At 37.8% G+C, this 13009-nt stretch overlaps 2 protein-coding genes across 10 annotated transcripts in view; one reads left to right on the forward strand and one right to left on the reverse strand.

The window, feature by feature from the left end:
- The window catches only part of ATM (ATM serine/threonine kinase), a 149139-nt gene that overhangs the window by 133018 nt on the left and 3112 nt on the right, over positions 1-13009 (forward strand). For all 4 annotated transcript variants that reach the window (XM_036861082.1, XM_036861086.1, XM_036861083.1 and 1 more), the window contains 5 exons: positions 1383-1548; positions 3241-3327; positions 8144-8258; positions 9019-9082; positions 12858-12994. In XM_036861082.1, coding sequence (XP_036716977.1) covers positions 1383-1548; positions 3241-3327; positions 8144-8258; positions 9019-9082; positions 12858-12994 — 569 coding nt within the window. The remainder of the gene's footprint in view (positions 1-1382; positions 1549-3240; positions 3328-8143; positions 8259-9018; positions 9083-12857; positions 12995-13009) is intronic.
- The window catches only part of LOC118899409 (protein O-glucosyltransferase 3), a 161938-nt gene that overhangs the window by 1426 nt on the left and 147503 nt on the right, over positions 1-13009 (reverse strand). The gene's annotated exons all lie outside the window — the stretch shown is intronic.

The raw sequence follows: 13009 nt of genomic DNA on the forward strand, positions 1-13009 counted from the left end.
TCTGTCCAACTCTAAAATCCATTTACTTTTTCTTTTGTTGTGCTTTCTGTTATATGTTTTTTAAAATGTATGGTAAAGTACTATAGGGATTGTAGTGGAAAGGTACTGTGTAGGCACAGAGGAGGAAGTGATCAGTTCTACCTGGGACAGGGAGGAGTGGAGAGAATCAGATTCAAGAAAGACTTCATAGAGGAGATTTTTGTTTGAGCTGAGTTTTATAAATGAATTGGTTTTCCAAGCAGAGGAACATACAAACAAAAAGGAAGGAGGCATGAACAGGCAGGTAAAGATAGCATAGGCTTAGGTTTTGAGGAGGAATAGACGAGATTGAAGCAGTAGTCGTTGGTCAAAAAATGGAATGTTATGAAATGTTCAGAAATTTGCACTGTATCCTGTAGGCAATAGAGAACCCTTGAGAAGGACAGTAATATCAGATTGGCATTTTAGAAAACTCTGACAACACTTATATTTTTGAGGGTTATATTTTTGAGAAAGCTGACCAGAGGCATGAGGCGGAGTCTGAACTAAGTAATAACAGTAGGAATGGAGAACAGGCAGTTCATATAAGAAATATTAAAGAGGCAAAACTTAGATGATTTGGTTGCTGTTTAGAAGTGGGGTTGGTGAAAAAAGAGTATCAGTGGCACCCAGTTTCCTGGTTGGTATGATGGAGTAGGTGGAGAAGCTATTTACCGTGTTGATGAATAGAGGAAGTGGCTGAGTTTTGCCAAAGATGAGAAGGTGAATTAGTTTGGATTTGGAAATGATCCAAGTGAAGATGTTGAGTGGGAAGTTGGAGAGGCACATCAGGCTGGAGCTTATTATACCTGAGCCAAAGATACAGATTTGGAAGTCATCAGTCCATAGATGAGGATTGAGCCTTTTGAAGTAGATGTGCTTTGCTTCAGGAAATTATTATATAGTAAGGAAATGTTGAAGGACAGATCTGAGATGTGTCAGCTGCTTTGCCATCCATCCGGGATTGATTCTTCCATTCTTTCTCTTTTTCCTGTTTCCTGTCACACGCCTAGTGCTGTGATACACCTGAGACTATCTGGAGCTACCTTTGGCATTTTTGTGTTTACTTCCACATAGATTACAGAATCATTCAAATTAGAATTGAATTAAAACAAATAACAGTCACTGTTGGTATGCCACCTTCCCCTAAAATAAACATGAAAACCCTAAAGGGATTATAACTTGTTATTAATTGCTTCCCTGACCAGACTTTTAGCTTCTTGTGGGTAGAGATAATATCTTGTTCATCTTTTTATTGCCTTTATATCTATCATACTATTCTCCTATTGAAACTCCTAGTAGACGTCAGTTAAATTAGTTGAACAGAATATTCAGAAAATAATTTTATATTTTATCTATTAAAGGATGTACAAAAAAAGTCTTTTGAAGAGAAATATGAAACCTTCATGGAGATTTGCCAAAATTTTCAACCAGTTTTCCGTTACTTCTGCATGGAAAAATTCTTGGATCCAGCTGTTTGGTTTGAGAAACGATTGGCTTATACTCGGAGTGTTGCTACTTCTTCTATTGGTAATCTTCTTACACATTTTAGTAGATTCAGCACTTCTTACATTCTGAGTTACAGGGGGATGGTGGTGGTGATGGTGTTTGTTAACCAAACCATCTTCATCATTAGATCATTGTGTTTCTTGTTCATCCTGATTCTTAGCTTCTAAATGTAGCTCTTCGTAGCTTTGGCAGGAGAGAATTTCTTTCTTTCAGGTAGGGAAATAAGACTGGTTATTTTTCTTCATTGCTTAATAGTGAATATGGCTTATTTTCTTTCCCCTCAATGTATTATTTTCTGGGATTTTCTTTGGAAAATAATAAAACTCGTGATAATTCCATTTAAGTTATTTCCTTTAATTATTATTGTTCTTGCATACAGCCTCTATAATACCATGATATTAACACCCAAAGATTGATTCTGTTTAATAGAATTTTGGTTTTGGAATAGAAATAATGATATATATTTAAATATTCTGTGTACAATATATATTTTGGCTTTTTTGATTTCTGAGAGATTGGAATAGTTAGATAGGGCAGTTAACACAATCTTAGAGTATGAGAACCAACAGGAATATCAGTGATCTATTGTTTTTTAATTAAAGACCACTCTTTTCATCACTTAGGTACAATACACCAGGAAGGCAGGACATGTATATTTTGAAAATTTTCTAGGTAATAATGAAACCCTCTTTTTTTCTACAATGAGAATCATTAATCTGATGCAACTAATTTAGTTTACAAACGAGAAAGTAGGCCCAGTTAATGACAGAGCTAGCCATGCACCCCAGGCATCCTGACACCCTGACCACTATTTTTTCTGTAACACCTCATAGTGCGTTTCATTAGGTTTAAAGCATTTTAAAGCATGTTATCATCTGTGTTAAAAACAGAAATGTAGGGGCTTCCCTGGTGGCGCAGTGGTTGAGAATCTGCCTGCTAATGCAGGGGACACGGGTTCGAGCCCTGGTCTGGGAAGATCCCACATGCCGCGGAGCAACTAGGCCCGTGAGCCACAACTACTGAGCCTGCGCGTCTGGAGCCTGTGCTCCTCAACAAGAGAGGCCGTGATAGTGAGAGGCCCGCGCACCGCGATGAAGAGTGGCCCCCGCTTGCTGCAACTGGAGAAAGCCCTTGCACAGAAACGAAGACCCAACGCAGCCATAAATAAATAAATAAATAAATAAATAAATAAAATTTAAAAGTGTTAAAAAAAAATAAACAGAAATGTAGTTTTTCCTGGATATATATACCTGATGAAATGAATTATTGACTAATTTGTGTTAAATATAATTCATCAAGCAGAAGAAAGTTTCACTGAAGAATGAAGAATTTACCCATAGGTGCCTCAATTTAAAAGTATACTCAATAAATATTTGAGTGTATATAGTTCACTGCTTTGGCCCTGGTAAATAATGGGTCTCAATTTTAACCACACTCAATTTTGAAGTATTAATATTTTAATATATGTGCTTATTAGTAAATGGAAAACTTTTTTAGCAAATCATCTAGAATTTGTAAAATGCAGTATAAATGAAAATAGCTGGCAAGATTTGACTTAAACTGAAAATGGCCAGTTATGTACATAATTTCCTTCAAGTAGGCAAAAAAGCCTAAGCTACTTAAAAATTATATAGAGTCAGTGGTATTGAAATTATGGCTAATTGTGTTTTAGAAATAGATTATATCAGTAATTTCAGATTGTTTTTTTTCTAGTTGGTTACATACTTGGACTTGGTGATAGACATGTACAGAATATCTTGATAAATGAGCAGTCAGCAGAACTTGTACATATAGATTTAGGTAAGTAACAAAAGATATGTTTCTTTGTTCAGTAAATATTTGGTCATCAAGAAATGTTGTTTGCCTGCCAGGATATTGCAAGTATGAGAGAGAGAGATCAAAACAATAAATACTGTTTAAAAAAAAGCATAAACACAGTGATGCTCGAGGGAGTAGCTAATTCTGCCTTGGATAATGAGTGACATTTAAGCCAGGTCTCAAAGAAAGAAAGGTTAATCTAGAGAGAAGATAGAGCAGATACGAAGGGAGGAATAATGAAGTTGTAGCATGTTTTAGGAATGGTGAGACATTAAATGTGGCTGGAGTGAAGTTTGCATGTAGTTGAGTAGCTTGAGGTATAGATTGGTACTAGATTATAAAAAGCCAGGCCAAGAAGTTTCAACTTTAATCTGTTAAACAACGGGAAGTAAATGAAGATACATTTAATCAGGACATAATCTTATTTGATTATTGGAAAGATAATTTGGGGAACAGTATCTACGCAGTAGGAAAACAAACTAGGGGATGTTATAATAGTTTAGATGAGATAATGAAAGAAATGATTTAGACTAAAGTATGAAACAGGAGTTGGATTTGGGGGACATTTTTGTAGTAATTTTGCACCAGTGATATTAGATGTGGAAATAGTGGGAGAGGGAACCCCAAGATAACTGAAGTTTCTAGCTAAGGAAAACAGCAGGTTTTGTAGAAAATAAGAAACTGATGAGTTTAGTTTTGTACGTTGTTTTGAGGTATTGTTGGGATTTCCAGGGGAAGTAGACAGTTTAATATATAGGAAAGCAAAGATGTTGAGCATAGTAAGAGATGTAGAACTTTTCAGCAAATAGAGTTTAGTTGAAGTCATTGGACTAGAGGAGGTTCTGATCTTGTACATCATCCTTGATGAAGAGAACTAAGGATGGAATTGTAAGGAATGTCAGCATTAAAAAGGCTGAGTCTTGGGAATTGCCCGGTGGTCCAGTGGTTAGGACTTGGCACTTTCACTGCCGAGGGCCCAGGTTCAATCCCTGGTTGTGGAACTAAGTTCCCACAAGCTGCACAGAGAGGCCAAAAAAAAGGCTGAGTCAGAAAAGAAAAAAAAAAAAGGAATAACCAACAAGTCATAGAAACTAGAGGTAGGGATATCTTGGAAGACAAGAGAGGATAAATTTTCATGGAGGAAGAAGTGCTGTGCTCAGTAGTATCTGACGCAGAAAGGTCAACTAAGATGAATTCTGAAAATAGACCTTTGAATTTAACAATTAATCAATCTTAGTAAACTTTGGATAGAATGGAGGAAGTAAGATTGTGAAAAGGCAAGGATTAAATGGAAGTTAAGGATGTGTAGGCTAAGAATGCGGAACTGTTCTTCAGGAAGTTTAGAAGTAAGGGAAGAATGAAGAGGAATTTGCTGCAGAGATGGGAGACACACGTTTGGTCCCCTCCCCCCACTTCTTTTGGTTTTAAGGGTTTTTTGTTCTTGTTCATTTGCTTTCTTAAGATGGGAGATACTTATAGGAGAGAGACAAAGATAATTGAAATAGCAAGGGAAATCATGAAGTATGTGAAGGTGTAGAGTTGGCTTTACACTGGAAGCGTGTTAGCTTTTCCTCCAAGAGAAGAAAGGATGAGTGCTAATAGGAAAGTCTTCAGCTAGAGGGGAAAGAATTTGAGGGAAATTATATTTGCTATTCTGTTTTCTCTGAGAACTGGAAAGCATGTTTATTTGCTAAGAATTGGAAGGATGGTAATTGGCCTTAAAAGAACAATAAAATTTTAAAAGTGGGTACCATGGAAATGAGACCAAGGGCTGACTAGAAAGGCATAAATAAAAAAGACATGCCAAGCATTTTAAGGGGCATTTTAGGGTGATAATCCTAAATTTGTAGTGTCATCATATGATTTCTTCCAGCACCCTCAGCATCCCTGGAATTTAAGTTCTAGTTTGAAATGGTAAGTGTGGAGGAGCAAGGGGCCAAGATGATTTGAGGTACTAATGAGAGTAATCAACTTTGCAGTCTATACCCTGAGCTGAGTAGGGAAGGAAGAGAGACTAATAGACTAGAAATCTCAGTGAGTTTGAAGATTATTTAACACGAATAAAGGGGTAGAAGGAGAAGAGGTTTGAATTAAAATGTAGAATTTAAGATTTCTTAGAAAGTACAGTTTTAGGAGATTATAAGTTCTATAGTATAAGTTTTTGCTAAGTGGTTTGCTAAGAGAGAGTAAATTGAATTTCATTAGAACAGAGAAGATCAAGAATATTATATGGTTTTCCCCAGAATGAATTCCAGAGTTAGGACAGAGAGGAAGATCGTGAGCTAGGTCCACACCAATATTCAATGAATTTGATAGGAATTCTTAGATGTTGGGGTGTAATAAATATGAGGATGAGTGGAGTTGTTAGAGCCAGAATGTGGGAACTCAATAGAGGAGTGAAATTGTGCATGAGAACAAAAGGGCAGTGCAGTGGAAGCTGCAAAGTAGAGATAGGAGTATGCCAACCGATGTCCAGGCCATGCTAAACACATCTATAAATGACAAAGGTAAATTGGTATAACCAGTTTGGAATACTGTTTGGCATTATCTGCTAAAGCTGGGAATTGTAACCCAGCAATTCCACTGCAGTAAAAATGCACGCATGTGTATAAGAATGTTCATAGTAGTACTATTCATAATAGCCCCAAATTAGAAACAGCCCCAACCCCCGTCACAAATAGAATGGGTGAACAGTCTACAGCCATACCACCCTGAACGCGCCTGATCTTGTTTGATCTTGGAAGCTAAGCAGTGTCGGGACTGGTTAGTACTTGGATGGGAGAATGGATGAATGAATTTTATTGTATTCATAAAATGAAATACTATATAACAATGAGATTGAATGAACTATAGCCACACTCAACATGGAAGACTCACAATGTTAAGTGAAAGAATCTAGATACAAAAGAATATATACTGTATAATTCCATTTATGTAAAATATAAAACTGATAAAATTAATCTACAGTGTTGGAAGTCAGGATAGTGGTAAGCCTTTGAAGAGGTGTTTCGTGTTTCATAGGGAGATGAGGCAGGGCTTCTGGAATGCTGGTTACATGGTTTGTTCATTTTATAAAATCTTAATTAACCACACACTTGAATGACTTTGATGATTTGTACACTTTTCTGTGTATCTCTTTGATTATCTGTTGCTGCATAAGAAACCACCCCAAATTTAGTAGCTTAGAACTACTGTTACTATCTCCTGTAGTCTGTGAGTTGACTGGTCTCAGCTGGAAAATTCTCACTTACGATCTTTCACACAGCTGTAGTCAGCACCTGGGCTGAATTTACTTTAGGATTCAACTGGGCCAGTGTCCAAGATGGCTTCTTACACATTTGATGCTTCATTGCTCCTCCATGTGGCCTCTCTGTCTAGCAAAGTAACCTGAACTTCTTACAAAGCATCTCAGGGCTCCAAGAGGAAGGAAGTAGAAGTTAAGGGTTAGCTTGCAACTGGCACAGTGTCACTTCTGCTATATTCTCTTAGTCATAGTAGTGTCATACGACCAATCCAGATTCTTCCCTCTCTTTCTGGGACTCCAATAACAATACATTAGACTATCTCACTGTATCACTTATGCTGTTTACGTCCTTCTCTATATTTTTCAAACCTTGTTTTTCCTTCAACTCACCCATGGTGTCAGTGGAAACCATGCGGGGAGCCTGGACTTCCCATGTCACCAATCTGTAGCAAGGAACCCCCTTTCCTCTTGGATGTCAGAGGAGGCCAAGTGGGGAACCTGGTCTTCTACCACGACTTAGCAGTAAATAAGGTGGTTACTCCCAAAGCCAGCAAAAATAGAAGTGTAGATAAGATCCAGAGTTTCATAATGTAATATCCAAAAAGGTCAAAATTTCAATTGAAAATCATTTGTCAGGAAAATTGCAGTTTGAATGAAAAACAATAGACGTCAGCACTGAGGTGACAAAGATGTTAGAATTATCTGACAAAGATTTTAAAGCAGCCATCATAAAAATGCTTCAAGGAGCAATTACAAACATGTTTGAAACAAATGAAAAGGTGCTAAGTCTCAGCACAGAAATAGTTTCAACATAGAAATAGGAAATATAAAAGAGAACCAGGTGAAAATTTTATTTTCCATTTTTTGGATGATTCTCTAGAGAACTATGTTGAGTGAAAAAAGCTAATCCTCAAAGGTCACATACTGTTTGACTCCATTGATACAACATACTTGAAATTACAAAATTATAAAAATGGAAAACAGATTAGCGATTACTGGAAGAACACGGGGTAGGGTTAGGCCTTGGGAGTAAGTAGGTGTGGCTAATATAGCATGAGGGGTCCTTGTGTTGATGGAAATATTCTGTATCTTGATTGTATCAGTGTCAACATCCTGGTTGACATCCTGGTACTGTAGTTTTGCAAAATGTCGCCATTGGGGAAAAGTGGATAAAAGATATATATATATATATATATATATATATATATATACACACACACACACACACACACATATATATATATATCTTCTGCATTTTAAATTCTACCCTTCACTACCTCATTTTTAAAAGTCACCCTTTAATATAGATTTCTCTAATTACATAAGTAAGTAATTTTTTTAACTTGATTTTTTAAAATTGAGGGTGGATCTCCTGGAGAATGCTGGAGATGAAGAAGGCAGGCAGAGCAGAAATAGAATAAATGACTGTGTGTTTTAGTACTGATTGAATATTGGTGACAAATTATTTAGTGCCTCTGCAAAGTTCACATGCCAGTTGAGAGGAAAGTAAATTAGCTATGGGACCTCCTAACCTCACTGTATTTTTTACTTTAGGAGTTGCTTTTGAACAGGGTAAAATCCTTCCTACTCCTGAAACAGTTCCCTTTAGACTCACCAGAGATATTGTGGATGGGATGGGCATTACTGGTGTAGAAGGTGTCTTCAGAAGGTAAGCCAAATAGGGTAAGGTAAGGCAGATGATTTTTGGTGTTGAAATTATTTGGATTATTGATTTCTATAGATTATAGAATTCACCCTTACTAGAATTATTGTACATTCCAGTGCTTTACCAGTACTAAGGAAGAAAAGACCTTGGGTAAAAGCAGTAATAATTTCCCCTTCCTTCAGACCACCTGGGACCTCACCCAATATGACACACATACTGTCCTCCCTTACTGCCTTTGGAAGCAGCCTGCCTTTACTTTTCACACCTCTGTCCTCGCTAACTCTTTGTTTACTGATCAGAACTTCTCTTGGGTGCTCATTCTTGGGTATATAAATTATCCTAAAGGAGCTTATGATCTGGTACCAATTCCTGCTAAAAGAACTTTGCAGTTCCCTGTAGTTTTCCCAGCATAGTCTACATACTCAACTTTCTTTCTTTTTTAAGTCTACATACTCAACTTTTAGCAGGGCAGATTCTAGTCAAAGTAAACTGTAATTACCATAATAATCAACTGAAAGAAATGTTTCATAGTAGTAGTGTGTTATTCTTATAAATGCTAAGCTCATATTCACATATATATTTGTATTCATGTCAGAAACATCTACTGAAAACCCACTCTGCCAAGTACTATGCTCTTTGAGGTATTAATTTGGGAATTACTAACAAGAATAGTCTCAGCATACTAAACATGAGTATATAGGAGGTAAAGATACGTTGAAAATGTTGGTGTATAATAAAGTGCATATTTATAATGTGTTTGTAGATGCTGTGAGAAAACCATGGAGGTTATGAGAAACTCTCAGGAAACCCTGTTAACCATTGTAGAGGTAAAGTATATTATAAGGAAATCTTTATTTCTCTGCCTGATAGACTGTGTATCTTGTTAGGAAGGCACTGATTGGAGGATCAGTGCTTTGTTCTAATGAGGTGGGATGATGCTGGGCAGCAGGAGAGTAAATAGTGGCTTAGAAATGCCTTCAGCCCCCTCAAGTGTCTTGGAATGTTACAGCGCTATGAGTAACCTCTAGTCTTCAATACATACATCAGCACTTTGACATCTTAGGTACCTTGTATGGTATTATTTTCAGAATGGTTTCCTTTGGAGTTTGAAGAGAAATCAATAAGTTGTATCTCCTTTTCCCATGCCCAGGTTCAGAACCATGTAGTGAGACAGATGGAGATCAAAGTGTCAGCATTGTTACTGTAGGAACATGACTGAGCAGTGAGGGCCAAACTGGCTTGCTGCTGGTGCCACCTCAGTGCCTCTTTGCTGTCTTAACCTGGGGACAGCCCACCGAGTGGGGTTTGGGCCTACAGGGCATAAACACTCCATCAGGATCACGGCCTCATGTTGATCAGGGCAGAAAGGGAAGGAAGTCCAGCAAATTTCCAGTGCTTATGACGTTAATTCTACCCAAGTGAGAATTGGGTACCCGAGGAGGTCATTCTCTATCCTAGTAAAGGGTATGTGGGGCAAGAGATCAGGAGAGTGTCCTCCACAGGGAAGCTTGGAAGTAGAGTTGAAGCATGCCTCCCTTACATTCTTTCAGCTTTTTGTTCCTTTAACTGGTGGTGCTGGACCTGGCTGCACTTTACTATCACCTGTATTGCTTTTAAACAACATTGATGTTGACCAAATTTGAACTAAACTTCTAGGGATGAGGCAAGAACATTTGTATTTTTTAAAAAGCTTCATTGGCATTAACCATTAAGCCTGTGATCAACAGGGGTGGAACTATATCCCAAGGAGGGTGAAATTTATAGTCTATTAGGGTGGTCCTGTGTCTACTGCCTTTATGAACCAAAGTCCTCTTTATAGCCCCTTTGGACTGCTGGTGGCGATATGGATTTTTGGTACAAAGAGAGTTAAAATGGGTCCCAGTAGTGTGTTGATAAAGTTAACTCTAAGGCTGTGCTGTTCCCAAGCCTGGAAAAGCTTTCCCCTTTTCCCATATTATGTTCATACATATTGTCATTTGTTTGCCATTGGTGCTGCAGCAAGAATAAATGATAACATGGATGCCTCAGTAATGCAGAAATCAAGGTCTAAAATCAAATTATCTTGCTTTTTTGCATTTAAGACCAAAAAGTCCAAACTTTTCAAATTAATTTAAGATCCAAAGAAGTTTAATGTATTCCCCAGTATTTTACTCTGTTCAATCTCAGTCAAAAGGATTTTTGTGTCTGGGTAGATGTGGGGGTTCCTTCAGTACCGATGTCCTGAGTTAACACTTGCTAGAAGAGGGTAGTTCCTTCAAGGCTTCAGAAGTTTTATTAGTTGAATGCCAAATTGCTCGTGAGCCTCATTCTTTAAAGAGTGGTAGGAGATAAAGTTAGAGAGGTAATAGTGGGCAGATTATTTAGGGGTTTCTACCTTAGTGTGAGGATTTTAGATTTTACTGAGTAAGATGGAAACTGTTGGGGAGTTTCAGGCCACTGCATCTCCACCTGCAATAATGGTGTCACTTATAAGCTTTATAAGCTTTGTGTATTTTACACTGATTTGCCTAATCTTCCCTCTGTAAATCTGTCTGAATTTCCTGAAATAATTTAGTGTGGTTGTCCCAACCTTCCCAGCTGACCTCACTGTGGACTTTGTGCCTTCAGCTTTAGCAGGGTACTTCTCAGGAGTTTTGCTGGATCCCAATCCTCTGGAATGTCATTTCAGTCTCCTCTTTTGTAGTCATCACGTTTGCTCTGTTAGATTTCATTGAGCCGCGGTCACTGTTTCTGATACAATAACAATTACAACTTCTCGCTTCCTAACCCTCTTTAAGAACACTGTGACTTGGCTGCATTTCCCTTTCCCTCTCAGTACATTTGTCTCTACTGGCCTTCAAGATCTCATTTTCTTTTTCATAATAGACCATCCTATCTTCTAAGATTTTATCCATTCTGCTAAGGTAGTCTCTCCTTTTAACTCAGTGGTTCTTAGCCAAGTGCAGTTTTGCTCTCTAGAGGACAGTTGGCAATGTCTGGAGACATTTTTGATTGTCATAATTGGGGCGGGGGGAGATGTGAAGGTACTATTGACATCTAGTGGGTAGAGGCAAGAGATGCCACAAAACATTCTATACACACAGCCCTCACACCAAAGAAATATCCAGCTAAAAAATGTCAGTAGTGCCAAGATTGAGAAACCCTGCTTTAACTTAATCTGTATTCCTTTCTTGTTTTTGTTCAACCATTTCTGTTCTGATAATAAAGCTAAAGTATATTTTTTTAATTACTCCAGTTCCTCCTTGATTCCAGAATTGGCAAATATGATTCCTAACAAAACTTGGGTTTGAAATAATTCAATTGTGTTGTTTCTCTGTTTCAACCAAAGAAGACCATATAGTCTGTTTATAATAGAGGCCCCCATTTCTTTTCATTAGTTGGTTAATAAAATATATGTCCCTTTTGGGGGTGAAACTGGTTTGAATCCCTTAAGTCTAAACCCATGTCAGTGCCCAATTTGAAGTCACATAGAAACCCTTAAATTTATGGACAAACCACATATATTCAGAGTCAGTCCCTCTGTATTTTTTAATAGTCCTGGAGGGTGCTCAGAACAGCATAAACAGATGACCAGTTTTTGGTACTGCTGATCTAGTATTTGTCCTGGAATTTAACATGTAACGCTAAGGGCATTTTATAGTATCAGACTGCAGACCTACCTAGAAACACAAAAAAGGCAGCAGCAAGAAAATATTCCAACTTTGTAATGCTGGAATATCCTGCAAAATCAGGCATTCCTGGAACTGAGTCTTCACTTATTATTAAGACCTGTATGGTAAGCATTTGCTGAGGCCTATTTAGAAAAAATTATGTGCTTATAAACACCAGGGGCAGTTAGCTGTTCTGAATTGCCGAGGTCAAAAAATACCTGTGACCTCACTTACTAAAATTTAGACTTAGAATCACTTGCTCTGGCCATGCCAGTTATTTTAGTATTCAAATTCTACTCCATATGTAGATTTCAAGATGCCAACCATAGCACTAGACCTTGGGTTTTGAGGAGTTTTCAATAAATTATACCTTTTTTTCTCCACCCAAATTTGGAACTAATTGAGTGGAAAAGAAAGAGCCCTAAGAATAAGATAGAGATCAAAATGTCAGGTTTATTACTGATACAACTGTTGGAGGATATGGCTTAGGAGTAAGGTCCAAATAGGCTTGCTACTGCTGTCCAGCTCCCACCATCTAATCTGTCCCTTAGTACAGCTCACCTGAGGGAGAGTTGGGGCCTGCAGTTCTCTGCTTTGGCAAATGTTCTTACCCAAGAACTGATCAAGAGGAGAGGGAGAAGGAAAGAGTAACTAATGCTTATCTGCTTTTAATTGATTAGTTTCACCCAATCAGGAAACATGAGTCAAAGGATGTCACAGTCCCCAAAATGGAGAAAGAATGAATTCAGATGGGAGAAAAATCCCAGAGCATCATGTTAGTATAGTTTCCTCCACAGGGAAACATGAAGCACATGTGATAAGTTTGCCCCTCCATCCCAGTCAACTACCATGTGACTGGCCTGTATTATTTTTATAATACTGGTTCTACTGTTTCTAAATACATCATCAAAATACACATTGTTCTTCTAATACGTATGTCCTCTCTGTCTAGGTCCTCCTGTATGATCCTCTCTTTGACTGGACAATGAATCCTTTGAAAGCTCTGTATTTACAGCAGAGGCCAGAGGATGAAAGTGAGCTCCATTCCACTCTAAATGCAGATGACCAGGAATGCAAACGAAATCTCAGGTGAGCAGTATTTGG

Source organism: Balaenoptera musculus, chromosome 8 (genome assembly GCF_009873245.2).
Source record: "Balaenoptera musculus isolate JJ_BM4_2016_0621 chromosome 8, mBalMus1.pri.v3, whole genome shotgun sequence".
NCBI classification, from domain to species: Eukaryota; Metazoa; Chordata; class Mammalia; order Artiodactyla; family Balaenopteridae; genus Balaenoptera; species Balaenoptera musculus.